Source organism: Amblyomma mixtum, chromosome 6, assembly GCF_055824585.1.
Source record: "Amblyomma mixtum isolate Tamu chromosome 6, ASM5582458v1, whole genome shotgun sequence".
NCBI classification, from domain to species: Eukaryota; Metazoa; Arthropoda; class Arachnida; order Ixodida; family Ixodidae; genus Amblyomma; species Amblyomma mixtum.
This window is the reverse complement of record NC_143017.1, coordinates 96,059,935-96,080,044: the sequence shown is the minus strand read 5'-3', so window position 1 is coordinate 96,080,044 and position 20,110 is coordinate 96,059,935. Positions and strand designations below refer to the sequence as shown.

Sequence of the window (20,110 nt, the reverse complement as noted above, 5' to 3'; positions counted from 1 at the left end):
TTCCGTCAAGCTTTCTAACTGCTTTGGTTGGGTTGGGTTGGGTAAGCCTGCCTGGAAACAGACCGCTTGCTGCTGGAGCCGCTGCAAGCTGTCTCTTCTAAAGTGCAACGTGACAGCTGCGCGATTGGTCTGCTTGGACAGGACATAAGTGATGGCACTGCGGCGGGAAATCCCCAGGGAAGCGAAACCACTTTTTCTAGTTGCCTAAGAAGCCGTACAGAAACGCAGATTAGACGACAGCAAGCGCACCCTGAAAACCTTGCACACTAATGCTCTCACTATCGCTCGAAGCCCACATATGAATGAAGCGCACCGACAGACGCGGTGTGGGCCAGGCGGGGCTGATAAGTCTTTCACGTACCTTGCCATTGCAGGCAAGTTATGCGTTACATTGCACCACCGAAGTTACTGCAAGCAAAGCTGAGCAATTAACTCTGGTGCCATGATGTTAATTTGAAGCTCTAATATTAAATCAGCCGTAGAAGTTCGAACTCTGTTCGCGATTTCAAGTTCGCCTAGTAGCCGGAATGCCGTCTTCATAATCTTTAACGGCCAGCTATATTCGCGGCAGGAGAAATGTCTTCCCGCTGAACACGGCTTCAGTGAGCTAGCTGTGGTCCCCCTGCAACCGAGTAAATTTTTTAACCTCCCTCTCCACCATGACTCTATGCCTACTATTTCAACGTTTTGCTCGTCTTGCAATGCGCCCGTTTACCCCGACAAGTGGTCAGTTATCTTTTTTCAGTTTTAGCTGTCCCCAAAAATTATTTTCTTGATTTCATTCTGAAATTATGGAATCAGAGAGGGAGCGACGTCAGCAGCGCCGTAAATTTAGAGGTATCACCTTTTTCTCTTCTGTCGTCTGTTATAACCTTTAACAAGCGCAAGCTTTAAAAGCGTGACAAATATGCCATGTCATTTTTAGAGTTCGCTATATGTGGCATTTTAGTACCTCAAAATAGTTAAGAAACGAGTCCATAAGGAGCTGCCAGTAATATTCCCCACAAGGTCTTTAAAACAGAAATTTATCTCTCTCCAGTGAAAAGCCCTGCTATGTCTGCATACTTACCTTCAGGAATGAGTACGATTACTAGATGATGTATAACGTCCTATTCAAAAAGAATCTCTTGACTTTTGATTTCGCGCCACCAAAATCATAAAAATGTTCCTTGTTCGCTCTTTGCTCCCTCGTCCGTTCACTCCTGCGTTTCTTCCTTGTCCGTTCAAGCTTTCATTATTGCCGCTCACAATTTAGGTCAGTTCTCAAAGAGGAAAATAGTGGAAACGCCAATTACGGCAAATTATATCCGAGTAACTAAAAACCCCCTCAGGAAGCCCGCTGTTTAGGTCAACTTTTTTTCAGACCGTACTTAAAGGTAACGTTGCCGTTTCAAGCTCTATTTGGTCGGGGTACAACATAACCATCGTAAACACTACACATCATAAAGCAAGTAACTAGACGTAGCGCCGGTGTTGAAAGAATGGCGACAACTAGAACATAGTAAGCAAAAGAGACATCCTTAGAATAGCGGCAGGGCTCTGCAGAACAACATTATAAAAGATTTCTGCGCAAGGAAGCACATGGCACATTCTTAATATATCTTTTAGTGTTTGCCAATGGGATATACATTACGCACTGTTGCTTGACGTGAGTGCCACCCTTTATTTATTTCATTGGATGCATTGGGTGTCAAAAAAACTCCAATGATTTCTCGATTTCCTCCTGCGTAGCGAAGTCGTCAACACGTTTGCTCGTATAGCCGCAGCGGTTGTTGGCTTCGAACACGTTTTGTAGCTGATCCATTTCACTCCAGAACGCATCAAAATCCAGAGCTGGTAACTGGCCACCGAGTTCTTCCGGAAGAATTTCTGGTGAGATTTCCTTATGAAAGTCCTCAAAATTGTATCCATGAAATCGGAACTTGAGGTAGAAAAAAAAAGAGAATTGTCGGGGTTCATGAATCAAAATTACAATTTAATATAAGCAACAAACAATCAGAAGCTAGATGAGACGTGCATGCAAACCTGTCTTTTGGGATGTCTCATTGCATACATACTATGTCGTTCGTCACTGGGACAAGTGTGTGCACACTCTGTCGGCTCTAATGCCTATTAAGCACTGCTTTTGGTACGAAAAACTTCGTAGCAGATTCCCTTTTTCGTTCACGCTACTTGCTGCTCTGCCCATAAGCCTGAGTTGTCATGCTCAGAAATAACGCAGCTGGAGAATAGACAGACAGTTTCGGCAAAAAATTATTCTGCCCTTTCCCAAATAACGCTGTAATTCTCTGGCCTGCCTACTAAAAAATGATATATCTAAGAATAAGTAACACGAGGATGCTTATTTGTGCGAGCTGTAGGAATAAGTAATTCCGGTAAAAAAAGATCTGTCGTGAAGTCTTTGCGACAGACAAGTGTGCGCAGCTTATTGATTCACGTTGAATGAGAATCGTCTACTGGGGAAATCTTTCAGCTAACTCATTAAATAAATTAACAAATACAGCATTGAACACGTCAGCTCACAAGGTTCTATGAAGGGTGCCATACAACTTACCCTACTGGCCAGTTTTTTCTTCAGAAACGGCTTCATGATGGCATACAGTAAGTCAAAAGCATGCCCCTGTCGGACCACGTGCACAGCCTTCAGCCTAGCCGGCATGCACTCCTAAGAAATTATTCATCATGTGTATTTGCTCATTCAGCCACTCGTTAACAGAAAATTGTGGATAGATTCCACTAACTGAAATAAAATATGCAAATGATATCAAACGCAAGTGAAATTATGGCATCGTTTTAAAAAGTCAGCAATAATTTTTTGCTGAATTGGGCGCAGTGCTGTAAGCTGGATTACTAAGTACGGAATAAATTAAAGGTAATAGAATGATTACGATGAACGCACAGCTTAGTACACCTTTATAAGTACAAGGTACAGTCGCAGAGGATGGCAATGTGGAAATTAACTCGGAGAAAGAATAAATTGCATCTATTGCAATCAGTAAGAATTCAAGACATATTCGTAGAGTCCGAGGAGAAAAAAAAGCTTGTAATGGCAACATGAGTAACGCGATGAAGCTGCAAAGAAATAGCTTTCACAAAACTTCCAAGCTGATTGAAAATTAACAGTAGTGCAGGCTATGGACCCGTTTTTTTTGTCCTGAAGGCGCCGTTGACAAACATACTAAATTAATGACTGGTACCGTCTGGTTGTGCCATTTTTCTTTAATAAGAGGCGAATTTATGTACGAGTGGCAGCTTGAGAGAGTAACCAAGAGGATTCATGATCAAGGCTTTTCATATGCGGCGGCTAACTGATTAAAGGAAACCTCTTTGTGATGTGCATTGAACATTTATCTGAGTATTCAGCACCAAAGTTACTCCTGTGCGATGAGGCACTCCCATTCATCATTCGTAGAGGTCCTAACAGAGACCTCCATATCAGCTGAAGCGCATTGCCACCTTTCGCGTCCATCTAAATGCGCAACTCCTCGGACCTGTGGTCAGCGCGGCTACCACGGCAGGGGAACAAAAATGCTTGTCGTAGATCAGATCTTAACTACATGCGTTTGTCAAGTACCTGTCCGTTTGCAATTAAGGTCAAATTTACCAAAACAGCAAGCACTTTAGCGCAATACATCACATAGCAACAGTAGGCGCGTAGCGTGTCTAGTTATACCTATACATTCGATCCGTTATACAGGGTGTTTCACCTGATACTTCGCATAATTTTTAAGAAGAGGCTTTTTGAGTTAGAAGAGCGCTATTTTTCGGCACAGCATTGTTAGCAGTGTACTGCATCAGAATACAGCTAAGATATGCTAGCTAGCAGGGAGGTTAACTAATAGTAAATAATTAATTTTTTAACTATTAAAGCTAGGCTCCTAAATTATTAAGAGGCGTGTAGGCCACCGTTAGTAATATCCATATCAGTTTTTAGAATTTAGAAAACTCGGTTACCATCGGCGCTGTAGCCAAGCAAATTTTGGATACATAACGGCAAAATACATGCGCTTTCGAGGATCTTTCAGGCAAGCAACCTCTCCAGTCCACTTAACCCGTCGAGATAGCCAAAATTTCTTGGGCCACAGCACTTAGCGTAAAAGCATTCTCGAAATTCTAAAAGCTGATATGAATATCACTCACAGTGGGCTACACGCATGTCAATAATTAAGTAGCCTAGCAGTAACAGTTAAAAATTAACGATTCACAATTATTTAACCAGCCTGCTAATTCGCACGTCTTAGCTCTATTCTGATGTACTGCACGACTGACAGTGCTGTGCCGAAAAATATACTCTTCAAACTAAAAAAGCCTGTTTTTCAAAATATCTAAAGTCTTAGGTGAAACACCCTGTATATGTGCCAGATGCTTCAAGAAAAGCTGCCAGATTCACTTCAGATCAGGCTGACTATAGCTCACACTCACGAGGCTATGCCATGCATGCAGCGCTTTCTACGCCAATACTGCAACTAAATGTACTCTAGTGTCAGAGGCATATGCCACCACATAACAGCTATTTACTGAATGCGATTTTTCTAAATTGACCACTTCATCTTCCTGCACGAGCTTGCCGTCTTAAATTTTGAAATAAACAATAACCTGTCGACTGTGAGGCCTGTAGCCATGGCAGTTCTTTAAGGATCTATTTGAGGGACTTCATTTTAACTATTATATACAATGATATTTCTAACTTACTGAGTCACGTTAACTTTATTTTGCACGCAGACGGCACTGTGATTTCGACATACGAAAAATCTGGTACTTCGCAGAACTTGATATTGAGCTAAATGACTGTTTATCTAGGGGCAAAATTAATTATTTGCGCATTAATCTTTCAAAAACCAAGTTCATTATATTCAATTTACCTGCGATTGCAGCTGCATCAGCCTTCTTTAATGAGCACAACCAATTATTTACTGACACCCCAGTTTTCTAGGTGTAGTTATAGATAATAATCTGATATATAATCAACATCCTCATCATTACTCAGCATTTAATTTCTGATTTAAAGCATTATTAGAAAGCGCCTCTATTTTCAACCCCGTTATATTCTATCGCTGCTATATGATCCCATTAATAGTCATCTCTCTTAGTGCTTAGCGTCCTAGGGCTATACAAACTTAGCAGATTTAGACCACATTCAACGGCTCAAAAGTAAATCAGCTAGAATAATGACATTTAGACCACTACTCTCTCCCTCAGAGCCACTTTAGAATCAACTAAAATCCAGCTTCTTCCCCAAATATTTCTTTCAATTTATCGGTCAACGTGTACCATTGCATAAACCGAAATATTCCCTCTGGAACATTCAGCATTGGTGGCTACCATATTACAAACAATGGAAAATTTTCTGTGCGCTATAGTTTTCCACTTCCTAAGGTTTGGACTGCCTGCGGTAAACTGACCACTAAATTTCGTCGCAGTTTAGGGCATTTTGTATTTTTAAACTCAAAATCATGTACTCTATATTCATTTCAGAGTCGCATTAAAAAAATTCCAGAGGAAAGTGACTTAAGCTGAATGAACTAATCAGTGCTTTCACTTAATTAATTTCGGCTATTCGATCTGGATTGCTAGAACGAAAATTTCGTTCATGTATGAACGTCTTCAATGTTTGCTGGATTTTGTCTAGGCCTGTAGTGTGTTTATTTTTAGAAGCCGCCGCCCCCCCCCCCCCCCCCGCTCCCCCCCCCCCCTTCAGACGTTCGAAGTTTGGGTTTCCTTATTACGAAATATTTAACCGATTCTACTCTATGTTCTATGTTTTATGCCGAAAAAACTTGACGCTGATTATCTTATCCGACGTTGATTATCTGACGTTATCTGATTATCTGACGTTATCTGATTATCTGTGTTGCCTTTAAGGTGCAACACAGCTAGGAACCTGGGTTAACTTCTTGAACACGCTGGGTCTCAACGCTCACGAACATTTGCGCCGGTGAGCGTTTTTCCATTTTGCTTCATTTAACCGAAGTCTGACCCCCGTGGGTGGGACCGAACCGATGATTTCGTGCATAAGAGCCCAATGTTTTTAGCCACTAGGAAAGATCCGAAATGGCCACATAGCAAAAAACTACAACAGTCTGCGCCCCGTCAGGACAAATACGAGCCCCACCCTGCGTGAAATCATGAGGGCCGATTGCAAGCTCCACATCAACGACAGGTCTACCCACAGTGACAGAGTTTTGCGAGAACTAGACGCACAAGTTACATTTAGCCGCCTACCTGGAAGTATTCCAGCACTCTTTTGATGAGTCCAACGTTGAAGGACAAGACATGATCCACGGTGAGCTCGTGACAGTCCACGAGGAGGCAGACGCCCAATGTCTGCGCGGTCGGGTCCGAGATCAGGTGTTCCAAGACAATAAGGCCTGCCCGCTGCAGTAATGTGTGGGGTACCTCTTGTGGTTTCCACGCGCCTGGAACCCGAAGGAGCAAGACACGCTGCCTTAATTTTGTGGTTGTTCATATCGGGGGCAGTAGAGAGTTAAGTGTTGAGGGTAAATATGAAAATTGAATTTTCAGGGCATCTGTGGTTGGTGGCTGACAAGGATAGATAGGAGAGAATTAGAAGTTTTTCCAGCAATTAACGTAGGGTACCCGTGGACAATCTCGGTGACGATGATCATGACTCACGATGTCATTATGGGCATTCTGCGAAGAGACCAGTATGTGCTTTGTTTTTTATTATATATGCATGATGCCCCAGCTAACTTCGACCAATATTTTGAAAAAAACCTAAGCGTTCTTCAGAACTTAAATCGCGTGGATGACTGTTGGGGTTTATCTGCAGTTACAGTATCATTTCTTGCTCGTCCTACTTCAATAATTAGTCGAGATAAATAAATTAACTTTTTAAGTATAGCTTGAAGCATTCCGGCGACAGTTGGAACGTTGTGGAGCTCCCCAAATATTGTCCAACCCAGGCATCTCCAACGAGATCAGTTTAGTGTGGCCGTTTTTATTCGGGAAAAACGAAAGCCCGCGAAGCTCAAAAAACACCAGGTGACAGCGCGCTCCATGCGCCTGAATGCGCCGCGATTACAGCGCTCTCATCAGTGCTTTGAAAAAAACCACACTCGCTTCGCTCAACTAGTGCTGCCCAAGACAGGGCTTCCCGTTGCGCTTCGTTCCAAGATAAGCGCCAGTGGGTTCGGGCGGCAGATGAAAGAAAGCGCGGCTCCCGTTTCTGCCGCGCTAATTGCACTCTCACGTTAGCAGAATGCATGCGGAGAAACAATGACAATCTCATGAATTATAATTTGGGAAAAAGACCCCTAGAAGCAAAGACGCGTCATAATAAGCGTGATAACGTCGTGCATGTGTGTGTGTGTGTGTGTGTGTGTGTGTGTGTGTGTGTGTGTGTGTGTGTGTGTGTGTGTGTGTGTGCGCGCGCGTGTGTGTGTGTGTGTGCGCGTGCGTGCGTGCGTGCGTGCGTGTGTGTGTGTGTGTGTGTGTGTGTGTGTGTGTGTGTGTGTGTGTGTGTGTGTGTGTGTGTGTGTGTGTGTGTGTGTGTGTGTGTGTGTGTGTGTGTGTGTGTGTGTGGTTTGGTTGGTTTGGTTGGTTTGGTTTATGGGGTTTAACTTCCCATAGCAACTAAGGCTATGAGAGACGCCGTAGTGGAGGGCTCCGGAAATTTCGACCACCTGGGGTTCTTTAACGTGCACTGACATCTCACAGTACACGGGCCTCTAGAATTTCTCCTCCAAACAAATTCAACCGCCGCAGCCGGGATCGAACCCGCGTCTTTCGGGTCAGCAGCCGAGCACCATAACCACTGAGCCACCGCGGCGGCTGTGTGTGTGTGTGTGTGTGTGTGTGCGTGCGTGTGCGTGTGCGTGCGTGTGCGTGTGCGTGTGTGTGTGTGTGTGTGCGTGCGTGCGTGTGTGTGTGTGTGTGTGTGCGTGCGCGTGCGCGTGCGTGCGTGTGTGTGTGTGTGTGCGCGTGCGTGTGTGTGTGTGCGTGTGCGTGTGTGCGTGTGCGTGTGCGTGTGTGTGTGTGTGCGCGCGAAAACTATTTAAAACTATTTACTGGGGAAACCAACGCTGGGAGTGCCAACGTGCTCTGACCTTTGACGTGCAGAGCATTAGCCGTGTCGAACCACTTGGAAAACTTCAAGTCTCAGAACGACAGCTGTCTGTTTTACTGTCTTAGCGCTCCTAATCCTTGACACAGACCACAGCATTGTGCAAATACAAAAATTCGCTCCGGGGCATAAATTATTGGGATAATGCGCTAGGTAGCTTCAAAACCTGCGAGCATGGTAGCGACACACATTTTTTCTAATCCATCTAAACGCTTGAATAATGTGAACACACATGATGAGGTTACTGAAGATCAAGAGACTGCGCTGTCTTCATTTTTATCTTGTACATTGGTGCATCGCATAATGGTCACTTGGGTTTTTTTCTTGTTGCGGTGCTTTTTGCACTGTTCGGAGTTATGTTGAAAACAGCGCGCGCTTACGTTCGCACCGTGGCGCACTATATGGAGCCTGCGATTCAACGAGCATTTCGTATTACGTTGTTTGTTGCTGTATCACAGTCTCTTCGAGCCTATATTTTTCACTTTGGAGAAAAAGAAAAGTTATTCCTTTCGCTCTTGCTGGTAGCACGTTTTTTAGTCACTCATATTAACGCCACCGTGTAAAACTGCCATCGCATTGGACAACATTCAGAGGTAAGGACCACTCATCCGGACACTAAACAACACATAACAATCTCGAATTTTTCGTGTAATCTTTCAATAGCTGTCGACAAGCATAATGTTTTTTTTTTCAAAAAAAAAATTCACTGGCCAGTACCCAATTTCTCCTTCCGGACTGCCGACACTGTCATAAAAGCATAAGTTATATTAACCTCCCCACCCCACCCCCCCTTAATGCCTCCGGCGCTTGCTCCATTTATTTCATACATCTCTTTGTACGTACCACAAAAGAATGCATGAAAACAACATAAGAGTTCTTGATGTGTAATGGCATGAGAGAAATTCGTGTGAAATAACATTTGAATCTATTGTGGAATATTTCTGCATGGGCTTAACGGCAAGAAAATTCACTTGAGTGGCTGATCGCCAATGACATAAGGAAATCTTCTGCGTTATTGCGAAAGAGTCCCTGCTGAGTTTTTATTGTTCACAGACCTGACTTCGTGGTGTTCACAGACATGAATACCTGACTTCGTGGTGGCTCTCTAATGTGTCTCAAGGAATGCATGAACATGACACCAGAAACTCAACGCTCATTTTTTGTAAGGTTGGAAGGTGTTGCGAACTGTCCATTTGCGGAAAAGTTCCTGCGCATCCAGCGGAGCCAGCGCCCTCTATAGGCAATATGATTTTGGTTGGAAAACATGAGCCGGCTGTGCATTCTTGCGCTGTATTGCGGCGAAAGATGCGAGCTCCTTGCTTCGCTTTTGCCAAGTCTATGAAAATGCCACCTCCCTGCTTGGCCGACGGCTGCACGAATTACTTCATTCAACAAAGAAGCATGAAGTTCAGGTTCCCGCCCAGCTCGTTTCGGAAAGGATGTTCCTGCTGTATTTCGCGCTTGATTCCAAGTGCACGCAGCTCGGTCGTTCTAGAAAAGTATTGCCTTCCACGCATGTGCACATTCGGTGGAAACCGAATGATATATACTAGTATGAGCATTGACCATAAATGCTACAATTTCAAGCTGTGCTATCTGAACAGCGAGAGCATGGCAGAGCGCAACCTCGCGTATATCCGGGTACACTAACCCTCATACCCGTTACCCGTTGCCCGTTAGCACACAAAGCAACGCTCTGCCGAATCAGCACGAGCCGTCATTGAGATACTACAACGGGTCGTTTACTAATCAGTTAAATGTGCCCTGCGTCAAAAGCTGCTGTACGAAGTTAGCAGAAACTCCTGCCCTATCAATAAAGCGTACCAATGACGAGAAACCAACGACAAGAAAGGCCCGTACCAACGACATACCATTCCGTTGGCACATAAACGCCGATATTCACAGACTGCATGCACGCCATTCTCAGAAGATCTCATTTATCGTTAGCTGTTTGAAGATTCATCATCAAGTTTCTGACGTGACCGTCCTCCTTGAAGGAGCAGCCGCAATGAGCCTGGAGAATAGTTCAGGTAGCGGAGTGGAGGTATTACCACACATGGTCGTTTTACAGGCTACCACGCGAAAAATCTTTGCTCCACCCCGTTTCTAAAAACGCAGATGGGATGTTCTCCTCCATCATCCTCTCTCGTTAGTAAACGCATATTTCCGGCAAATAAACAACACTAAAACAACAAAACAAGCGCACGAGAACTGCCGAACGCCGCTTGCACACGTTTGCTCCAGAACAACTTTTCAACCAAAAGTTCTGGCGGAGCTTCCTTGTTTGCACGACAGGTGGCGCTCGCTATTCCGCTCTGCCACCACCCCGTTTCAAAGGAGGCGCTCCTATCCATCCATCCATCCATCCATCCATCCATCCATGGTCAATTGCTAACGCGTCCCCGGCTGCCGAAGGGGAACGCTATCGCGTACAGGTTCGATCAAGACAACAAACAGATCAAACACAACAAAACAAAGCCGTATTTATAATATCAAAGCAAAAGAGCCAATAAGAAACGAAAGCACCAAAACAAAAAATTATCGACGATTACGTTACTTCCTAATGCGAAATTTGAGCGCAGCAAATAAGCTGTTTCACCTTTTCGATAGATTGAGGCAAAGAAATCGAGCAACATATGTATGCGCTATCAGAGAGTTTTTTTTTTTTTTTTCCACGTATTCCTTTAACAAAGATTCCACTAACAGTTCTTGACAGTCATGAAGGAAGCTTTGTGGTCGGAGAAATAGACTGATATATGTTCGACTTGGTACACCAATGCTTGATTCTCAAAGACGAGATCTATACAAGTGCCTCGCGAGGTTGTCACAGCCGTGGGACGCGTTACGAGCGAGAGGAACGGGATGTTCTCCCGCATAAGTGTTAGGAAATTGCTGTTTGTCTTTATGTCAACATTAAAGTCCCCCACTACTAACATCGGTGTGGATCGATGGACGGTTAATGCGAGTTGCAGGAAGTGCACGACGTCTTTCGTGAGTGCGGTAGGGGCGAAGTAGGCAGCTACTACCAGCAAGCCGTTGGGCAACTTTGCGGCGCACAGTTCGCCAACTTCATGTGACGTGCCGAACATTTCGACTGGTATTGCAGAGAGACCTGTGCGCAAGTAGATAGCGACTCCCGCCGCTCTGTTGTGGTCTCTGCGAGCACCACAGCAGTATAGGAAATCTATGATTTCGAGAGGCTCTTCGGGATCCATCCAGGTTACAGCAAAGCAAAGTACAGAGGAATGGCGCAGAATGTGATCGTGGTGTACGTCCTTGGCATGTGCGGCAAGGGAGCGTACGTTAAGAATGTGGTTGTGAATGATGAATCAAGTGCTGCCAGCGAATGACGCGTCCATTGGCTGTCTGCGTGTGTTACTGATGTGTGGTTAACATGTTAAGCTTCGCCTGTAAGAGTGGAACGCGACAGCGTCTTGCAACGCTGCCAGGGAGTCCACAGAACGCCATCTCCAATTCGGCTGTACGCCTTGCTGGACGGTAAATTTATTTTTTGAGGAAAGGAAATGTATCTCTCTCGCATATCTGGGTGGACACCTGCACCTCGCCGTAAGGGAAAGGGGGAAGATGGGAGTGAACGAAGACGCCGTATTAGCTAGACGCGCCTTTGTTCATTCCAAACCATTCAGCTGGCATTACGGAGTGGCTTGCGTGCTCGTATCGCACTCCGGAGACCCTGGTTCGATTCCCCAACTCGACCAATTTCGTTCTCGGTTTTATTGATTTATGCGGTCTAACTAGAAAGGTTAGCAACATAGCGTAGTGGGCGAGTTGGTATTGCATCTTTAAGGAACGAAACAGCGCAACTAAAACGAAGGTCCTTCGTTTTAGTTGCGCTGTTTCGTTCCTTAAAGATAGAAAGGTTAATTAGGCTATTTCATATTTATATTATTGTATTTTTATCCATCGTGTTCTGTCATTAACCTGTCAATTGTTGGAACTGTCTAGGATGTTCGACACAACGTATATGAAACGAGCAACGTCTTACTGAGTGGGGAAGTGCGTGGTGGTGGAGGGAACGCGGCTTCGTACTTATCTGTTTTTTTCAGCAGCGTCTCCTTCCGCGGACGCTGTTGTCGCTGCGGCGCGCGTCTTTCCTTTTCTTCTGACCTCTTCATTCTCCTCTATATTAATTAGGCTAATTGATTAATTAAGCAATTAACTAAACTCAGTCCAACTTAGTTGCAGCATCACTATACGATCCCTTTGATTGGTTGCATGGTTACTAGCCAAAGTACAATTGGCCCCATTTGAAATTGGCGCACTGTGACGTCACGAGCATTTCGACCAATTGAAAAGCGTGACATTGGGGGCGGAGCTGGTTATGAGGCCGACGACGACGCGAAACCCAGGAACGGACGCCAAAGAGCTGCGCTCTAAAAAAAAGCCGCCACAGTCTGTAAGACGAAGTAAAGAGAGTTAGCTGTTCGGTAGCGCCATCTATCGTCCATGTCATGTATTGCCACGTGATTAGGCTACTTTTCCATAACATAAGGCGAGCGGGCGCCTACTGTCTTGAGGTTGGATATTTTGTACCAATTGGGGCAGAAAAAGGTTTTCGACTCTTTGGAGGGCCATTTTTCCTAACCTCAAGGTGGTAGGAGCCCGGTCGCCATGAGGTATGAAATTGTGAGCTGCTGAGTGCTGACTACATGGGCGTCCTGTTAGCAAACCATAAGTAAATATTAACAGAATTAGACAATATTGGCGTCTAACATGTCCTACTCATCGAGCCCGTTACGAATATCCATTAGTTAGATCATGACATTACAGGTTAGTTAGTTGTAAGCAATTAACATAAACATAACCATAACTAAATATTAACTTTATTAGTTAATTTTGGTGTCTAAACTGTTCTACTCATATAGAGGATTTCGAAATTCTAGAGGCCCGTGTTCTGTGCGATGCCAGTGCACGTTAAAGAACCCCAGGTGTTCTAAATTTCCGGAGAACTTCACTACGGCGTCTCTCATAGCCTGAGTTTCTTTGGGAAGTTAAACCCCAATAAACCAACCAACCAAAGCAAATATGTAATTCGTTTTATGGTGCCTCATTAAATACTGAGTTGAAAGCGATTAAACATAGTCATGTGACTAGTTAATTATGGCGTCACAAAATGAGTGACGTCGCCAATCACAAATTCGATATATTATTGACGTCGCCAATCAATCACCAATTGGGTTGCTATGTCGATTTACTATGGGCGCCGCCATTGTGAATTCCTCGGACGTAGCAAGCTTCACGCCGAAGGGAGGTGGTAGCATACCCCAAGAAATCGAGAAACCTGATGAATAAGAGCTAACGCCCTTAAAACACACACTCAACATGCGTACAACACTACAGATTAAGGGAAGGAGTTCGCCAGATATGTACCGTCCAGGTGAAGCGGGGTTGCGTTTCTAGCGGCAAGGGCGCGGGTTGATGAATTGCGACGCGTCGCTGGCGTTGCGTCGAAGGAAGGGGGAGAAGAGAGCCGGGTGGTAAGTAGCGGAGAGGAACAAAGGAAGACGCCGATGGACTCCAGTCAGTCGCCCCAAGAACTGGCAGCAGCAGGAAAAGCATAGCCAAGACCCGTCGGCGGCATCCCGAAACGCCGAAGGCTTGTGCAGGTTATCCAAGGAAGCCTCTCGGCAGCACGGGCCCTTTGTCCATCGGCTGCCACCTCCAGACTTAAAAGGGACGCAGGAGGCTTACGTCGCTGGTACAAGAGAGGTCCACGGCAGCAACGACCCAACGTCTGACGGCTGCCACCTCCACGCTCGAAAGGGACGAAGTAGGTTTGCGACGCTGATCCAAGGGAGGTCCCCGGCAGGACGGACCCAACGTCCGACAGCTGCCACCTCCAACCTTGTATGACCCGACCTTCGCTGCCCTGTCTCTCTTCACAACTCGGTTTTCTCACAAATCATCTCATGATGATGATGATGTCCTCAGGCTTAATGGCACATCAACTCTCCGATCCTCGCACACGCCATTCGCACGTGCACACACACAACGCTGGGCTGCCACGCGTAGCACTCCGCTGTCCGACGCACCACTATCGAAGCACCGCGTTAAAAAAAATCTCCCGACGATTTCGTGTGTACATCCCAGAAGGATGATTGAGCAGAGGAAGTATTCTATTTCATTCTCTTAGCTCTAATGGCAAACAGGCATATTTAATGAATCGTAGCGAGCAACTTGCGGCCGAATTACGAACAGGGCCTATTATGTGTCGACCTTTTATCTGGTGAAATTCTATTGCATTAAGAAACTTTGATATTAGCCAGGTTATGAATAGTAAAAAATAAAGACTTCTACGCGTCAAACTCAGTCTCTAATTCTAACTTGGCGGGATGTGCACGCCTAGACAGTTCAGTTCGAGAGTACCCGAGGTGATATTTATGGAATTTGAAATCTAGAAGTCAGTCGCTGAACTCTGCGTGATATATGAGTTGTGACGGTGTGTACTTCCAGTACTACTCTAGATATTTAATATTTCAGATTATATTATACTATACAGCAGACTTTTTAACTGCGGGGATGTGATGTGCAACCTTCGCCTGAGGCCCCTCACAATTTTATTCGCACTGCTGCACAGTGCATTGATATGGGTGCTTCACTTAAAATTTGGCGCAAAAGTTAAGCGCTGATGTTGATGTTCTGGTATTGTGCTCAGCTCGTGAGCACCTATGCGGTATATCTACTCCAGGATGGCCTTCTTTGCTCTCATAGTCCTACAAACGGATTGTAATGGGTTGAAAATCATTTGCGTTAAATACATCACTTTAGAATGTCTTGGAAATTAGTGTTAAAATGTAACGGGCCATTTAAAAAATTTATCCTATTATGACAGAATCACCTGCGAGTAACCTTAGTGGAAAAGTAATATGAAAAGGAATATTATTAAAACTGAGTCATCAAATAGACCCCGAAATAATGTCTTGTACTCTTGACAAAAGCAGCTTGGAACCAGATTTACTTAATTTAATTGAACATATTGCTCACTTGAATGAAGGTGTAATGTAAGTGACTTCATATTGTTGGCATTTCTAAATTTTTAATTGTTTGAATGATAGAATAGAAATGAGATTCTTTATCAAACGCTTTGACGAAGGTTACAAAAATTCTGTCCATATTTTTCATTTATTTACTTGTTCGAAAATATAGGGAATGATTTGAAAAAGCTGCGTTGCAGTGTTGATGGTATAATTTGGCAGAGACGCTTAAGGCTGCTTACGTCTGAGGATGCGGAAGCATTGATGTAGAACTGCACAAGGGAGATTAACAGATTAGTGCTCCGCATGCTTCTGATCCTGCCGTGCCCAGTGACGCGCGAAGCCAGCACGAGACCCATTTGTACCTTGCACTGATTGCACTGTGTCGCCACCAGGAGTTCTGGTGCACAGTATCTCGCACATGTTTACGTAGAAAGATTATGAGGGCTCTGCCAAGGGTCAGACGATGGCGGACGAAAATATGTATCCACAATTCCAAGCAGTGCATGGTGGTCATGCGGAGATGCATTGACCACGATGGCTCTGCAGGGATATGAAATTCGGTGCTTCGTCAAAGGACGGTCTGGTATCCTCCGAATTTCGTGCCTTGACGGCAACGGAAGGCGGATGGTGGCTTTTGTATTAATGGGACACATAATAGTTTCGCATCAAAATTATAACTTTCAAGAGAACTTCAGAGATATACAGACACTCTGCGAAAACCTCTGCGTCACCCCTCTGCTTACATTCTACAGTAGCGATGCTTCTAACGTCGGAGCCGCATCTGCAATGTACAGATGTTGAGTTAGTTAAAATGCCAGAAATGGCACTGTCCAGCTGACGAAATAGTATTGACAGCTTTTTTTCACTATGGGTGTGGGCGTATTATATTTCATTTAATGGCGCCCGAAAGCTTGCAGCTTGTAACAGAAGACAGGGCCTGAGAGGCTGCAGTCAATCTAAAGATATTTGGGACCTGTCCTGACAAAGAGGACCCTAATAAGGTAGTATGAAGCAGGTTCTCGTAACCCAAATGGGCGCCTCGATACCTACATCTGAAGTGCTCCCACTCTAGTTAACTGGAAATATTTTAGCTTGTTTCCAGGCTGCAAAAAATCCACCTTCCTGTATGTGATGACTGAAAGGTTGCGGTGTGATATTTGGCGACCAACTGGACGTCTCACAAAGAAATCTCATACGGGATGCTATTTCTATAACTAATTTTTCTTATAAGTGTCAGTAAAACAGAGTGTAACGAAAATTTTTCCATGAAAAATTGTGATTGACTAGTAGGATGTTAATGGAGCGTGCAAAAAAGTGAAAGTGAATGCGTATTAGATGAAAATTTTTCAGGCAGATCTATTTAAACCATATTTAAGAAGTATAACTATTCATAACTTTTACAGCACCAATGTAAGAACAATGCACAATAAATGCAGAAATGTAAACAAATCAACCAATGCAACCGTCAAACACCTACCCAAATCTCCAATTGTGTAGCTTCTAATCGGAAGGAATCTACTAAGAAAAAGGCTAAAGTTTTGAAAGGAAGCCGATTAAAATTATATTATCTGGAACTGCCCGCAGTCCCTACCCGCGAGTCACTTCATTAGCGAGTCTGATCAAAGACAGGCTCTAATGCTCAGCCCCGACCCGGGGACACAGATCAAGCTCCTCCAGCTGCCTGAAGACACCGCCGTTGCCCAAGGGATAGAGGCCGTCGTTTAAGAGGAGGGCGGCTTTGGGTGGCTCCCCTGTTCCCGATGGTAATAAAGTTTCACCACCACCACTACCACACCACCAATTAATATTACATGAAGAACGTTTAAAGATATTGTGACCAAGTAGAAATTGCGTTTCTGTGGGGGGTTTAAACTAGCTTTCTTTTACTCGTGTTTTGTGCATTAAATAATATATTGCATGCGACACAGGCGTTACTGTGGCCTTAGTGGCAAGTATTGGCGCAGTGGAACCAAACTGTAAATAGTACGCCAGCGCTCTGTGCAAACTCCTGCGTCAACCCTTTGATTGCATTCTACAGTGGCGGTGCTGCTAACGTCACAGCTGCATTTGAAGTGTACAGGTGTGCACTGAGTTTAAACGCCAACAAATAGCATTGTCGCAGCTGTCACAATAGTACTTACAGCTTCGTTTCACGGTCGGATAGTGCGCAAGACATTTGATTTAATGCCATCCGAAAGCTTGAAATCATTTAACAGAGGACAATGCCTAAGAGGCTGCATTCAATATGGAGATGTTTGAGAGCTGTGAGTACAACGTGAATCCGAATCAGGCTGCAGGAAGGGAGTCTAGACTCTCCATTTCCTGCCCTTGTAACACAGCTGGATACGTGAATACGATTTTCAACAATTAAGCCTTGTTACCAAAAAAATCGCAGAACAACATGAATTGACACAAGAGAGAGACAGATTCACCTACCAAGTTTTACCAACAGAACGAGACGACCATACGCGTCTTTTCCTGGCAGTGCCATTGTGAGTTTTCTTGCTGCCGGGGTTATCGTCGACGAAAGAAAGTCGCAGTAGATACAGCGGCAGGCAGCGCGGTCGCTGTAATATTTCCGGATGCTTTGCATGGCCGCTTCCACGTTGTATTTGCGCACACGCAGGAAGCGAAGAAGAAAGTCGTTGTCCATCCTTGCGCAGAGGTCGGGCTCTTCTGCGAATACAAAAAGCAGGCACGTGAAACATGGAAGGTGCATAGGTAATGCCGAAGTGATTCGCAGCTGACATGCGCAATTCTTTGAATTTCCTACTCTTTCGTATGGGTGCACATGGCAGTCTACGGAACGACTATGTAGGGGTAATAACCAACGCCAAAGGTACGGTATATAGCACCAGCACAACCATTGCAAATAAACTCCAGACGCAGCGCTAGTTAATGAGGCTGTCGGGTAATGGCATGCAAAATAAACCATACATTCCTTTCTTTGGCATTTAAAGTCAGAATGAATGTTTCGGAGATTTCTTTAGGTTCATATGGAGTCAAATCTCAACGATTAAGGCGATACTTGAGATATCGTTCAGTGCATTAGGAACAGTTTAATTTGTGTTCGCTCCAATGAACAATGGGTCGTCTACTTTAAAATTTTATGAAGCATATGCGCTCTCTGGACACCTGTGAGACCATGACAATGAGAAATACTGCTGCACAATGACTGCTCTGTGAAGACTGCGAACAAAGCTTGTGCCGGACGCATGGCCCAGTTGTCCCACTTAGCCAGAGACAGTGCAGCTCGTGTCACTAACTGAGACGAGGCAGAGTCGGGAGCACACGGTGCACTGAGCCGGTATGGTGGAACAGGAGGACATAAAACTAAGCTAACGCCCATGCATGGGTGTTCTTGAATTTTATTTCACATGTCCTGCTACGTAACTAAATTCAATGATTTGTGATTCTTCAAAGTACACCGAGATCCTTTTTTTCAGCGCGGCGGCATAGCGTTTGCGCTACTTTACTTCCCTTGTTTGCTCTTCAGGAGGCATTTTCCTCTCCATTGCTTACATTCCAGCGTAGCCTCCACTTCTAGCTCACACCGGTAAGAAAAACTAGCTACGGCTGCTGGTCAACCCTGTGCGCGCCATATAAGCCAGGATGCCAATATACTTGTGCCGGTCACAGCGCTAGAGCACCGACTAGGGCGCGAGGGTGTGGGTCGATAACGCGAATGAGTTTTTCTTGGACACCATCAGAGGGCATACGCGCTTCGAATGTCCCTGTCACTCGTGTTGTCAAAAAAAAAAAGGAACGCGTGCTACGCTCTGTCACTGTATAATGCAAAGCATCTTTGCACACTTACCCGAGAAAGCCATCTAGAAAACATTGTAAAACAGGAATGGCATCAATGCAAGGGTGCGCAAACCAAAGTTAATTGAACGGATTGCTTACTAACTTAGAGCGCAGCGCAGGGATGTACCCGTATTTCATGTCCTTTTCGTGCAAGGAATAGTGCCTCTCACCTGATATGAGCTGGGAGAGTTTCTCCACCGCTTCCTTTCTCCTGGTTGGAGTCTCACCGAGTTCGTCTTCGGCAATGCGTTGCAGCCTGAATGGAAGTGCCCCCTCGGACGTGTCGAAGACGTCGTCCAACGACTTTTTTCTGTACAGGCCCAGCATGTCGGTCGCCTCCTAAGCTCACGCACCACAGTTCTTTACTCTACCTGACAATATTCGTAATGCTGCAGAAGCTGCGGAGCTTGCAGATAGAGGCGGGGGGGGGGGGATCACAATTTAAGGTGTAGTTCTTAGCCTCGACTCAATCAATGCTGTGGGATACGTTGTCGTAGCGTAGCTGCAATACGTTCGGCAAACTTTTTAGCAACAAGTACTTGAAACACAGTCTGTCCTCATGCGTAAACAACAGTGCATTAGATTCTCCTCGCGATGCCACTGCCCACCTAGGCGTTAGCTTGCATGACTGCGAAGCGGGGCCTCGTCTGCCTAGAGTGATTGGAGCGTGACAGGCGGCAGCGTTTTTGACCGCAAAATCATCCGGTATGTGTTCAGAGTTCTCCCCCCATGACAACTGTATAATTGGTTTCATGAGGTTACAAAGTACCCCTTCTAACCACAAGTCCAGGTTGGCTGTAAGGGAGTCAGAAAATGAGGTTTATGGACTTGTAATTAAACAGCAATGCTCTAACTTCGTATCTACCTCGACCTACTTCATCTCCATCAACGCATCTACGTGACACATCTTGTTGACCTCCCACAGACAGACGACAGCTGCTTCACTTCTAGAGAACAATTTCGGACCTCAATTTTGCCTAATATTTTCATGAAGTATTCCTTCATTTCAAATTGTACTTAAATGCTCCTTAAATTAAGATAACTTTGTTTTTCAGCCTTTGCCTCATTCCAGACGTTTTTAGCATAACATCCCGCTGCTATTCTTATCCTTATCTAAACTTGACTTTCGCTCTTCCCTTTAAAAGAACAAAAAGACAACCCAGCAATTACAGTTAGCTGCAAGAGTTGGCGCTGTACGTGGGAAAAACGAGTTTCGATAAAT

At 44.9% G+C, this 20,110-nt stretch overlaps 1 protein-coding gene across 1 annotated transcript; it reads right to left on the bottom strand.

Moving 5' to 3' along the window:
• Positions 1-1,639: 1,639 nt before the first annotated feature.
• Positions 1,640-19,559, bottom strand: LOC149339769 (retinaldehyde-binding protein 1-like). Its single transcript, XM_089550569.1, has 5 exons — positions 19,059-19,559; positions 17,518-17,757; positions 6,223-6,416; positions 2,555-2,665; positions 1,640-1,921 (listed from the first exon to the last, which is right to left on the bottom strand). The coding sequence occupies exons 1-5, from the start codon at positions 19,213-19,215 to the stop codon at positions 1,691-1,693; spliced, it is 933 nt and encodes a 310-aa protein (XP_089406695.1). The 5' UTR covers positions 19,216-19,559; the 3' UTR covers positions 1,640-1,690.
• Positions 19,560-20,110: the final 551 nt, after the last annotated feature.

Coding starts and splice junctions, on each gene's coding strand:
- LOC149339769 (XM_089550569.1), bottom strand. CDS start 19,215: ATGCTGGGCCTGTACAGAAAAAAGTCGTTGGACGACGTCTTCGACACG. Junction 17,758..19,058: donor ACTCTCCCAGCTCATATCAG/GTGAGAGGCACT, acceptor TTGTATTCGCAG/AAGAGCCCGACCTCTGCGCA. Junction 2,666..6,222: donor GAGTGCTGGAATACTTCCAG/GTAGGCGGCTAA, acceptor ATAATTTCTTAG/GAGTGCATGCCGGCTAGGCT.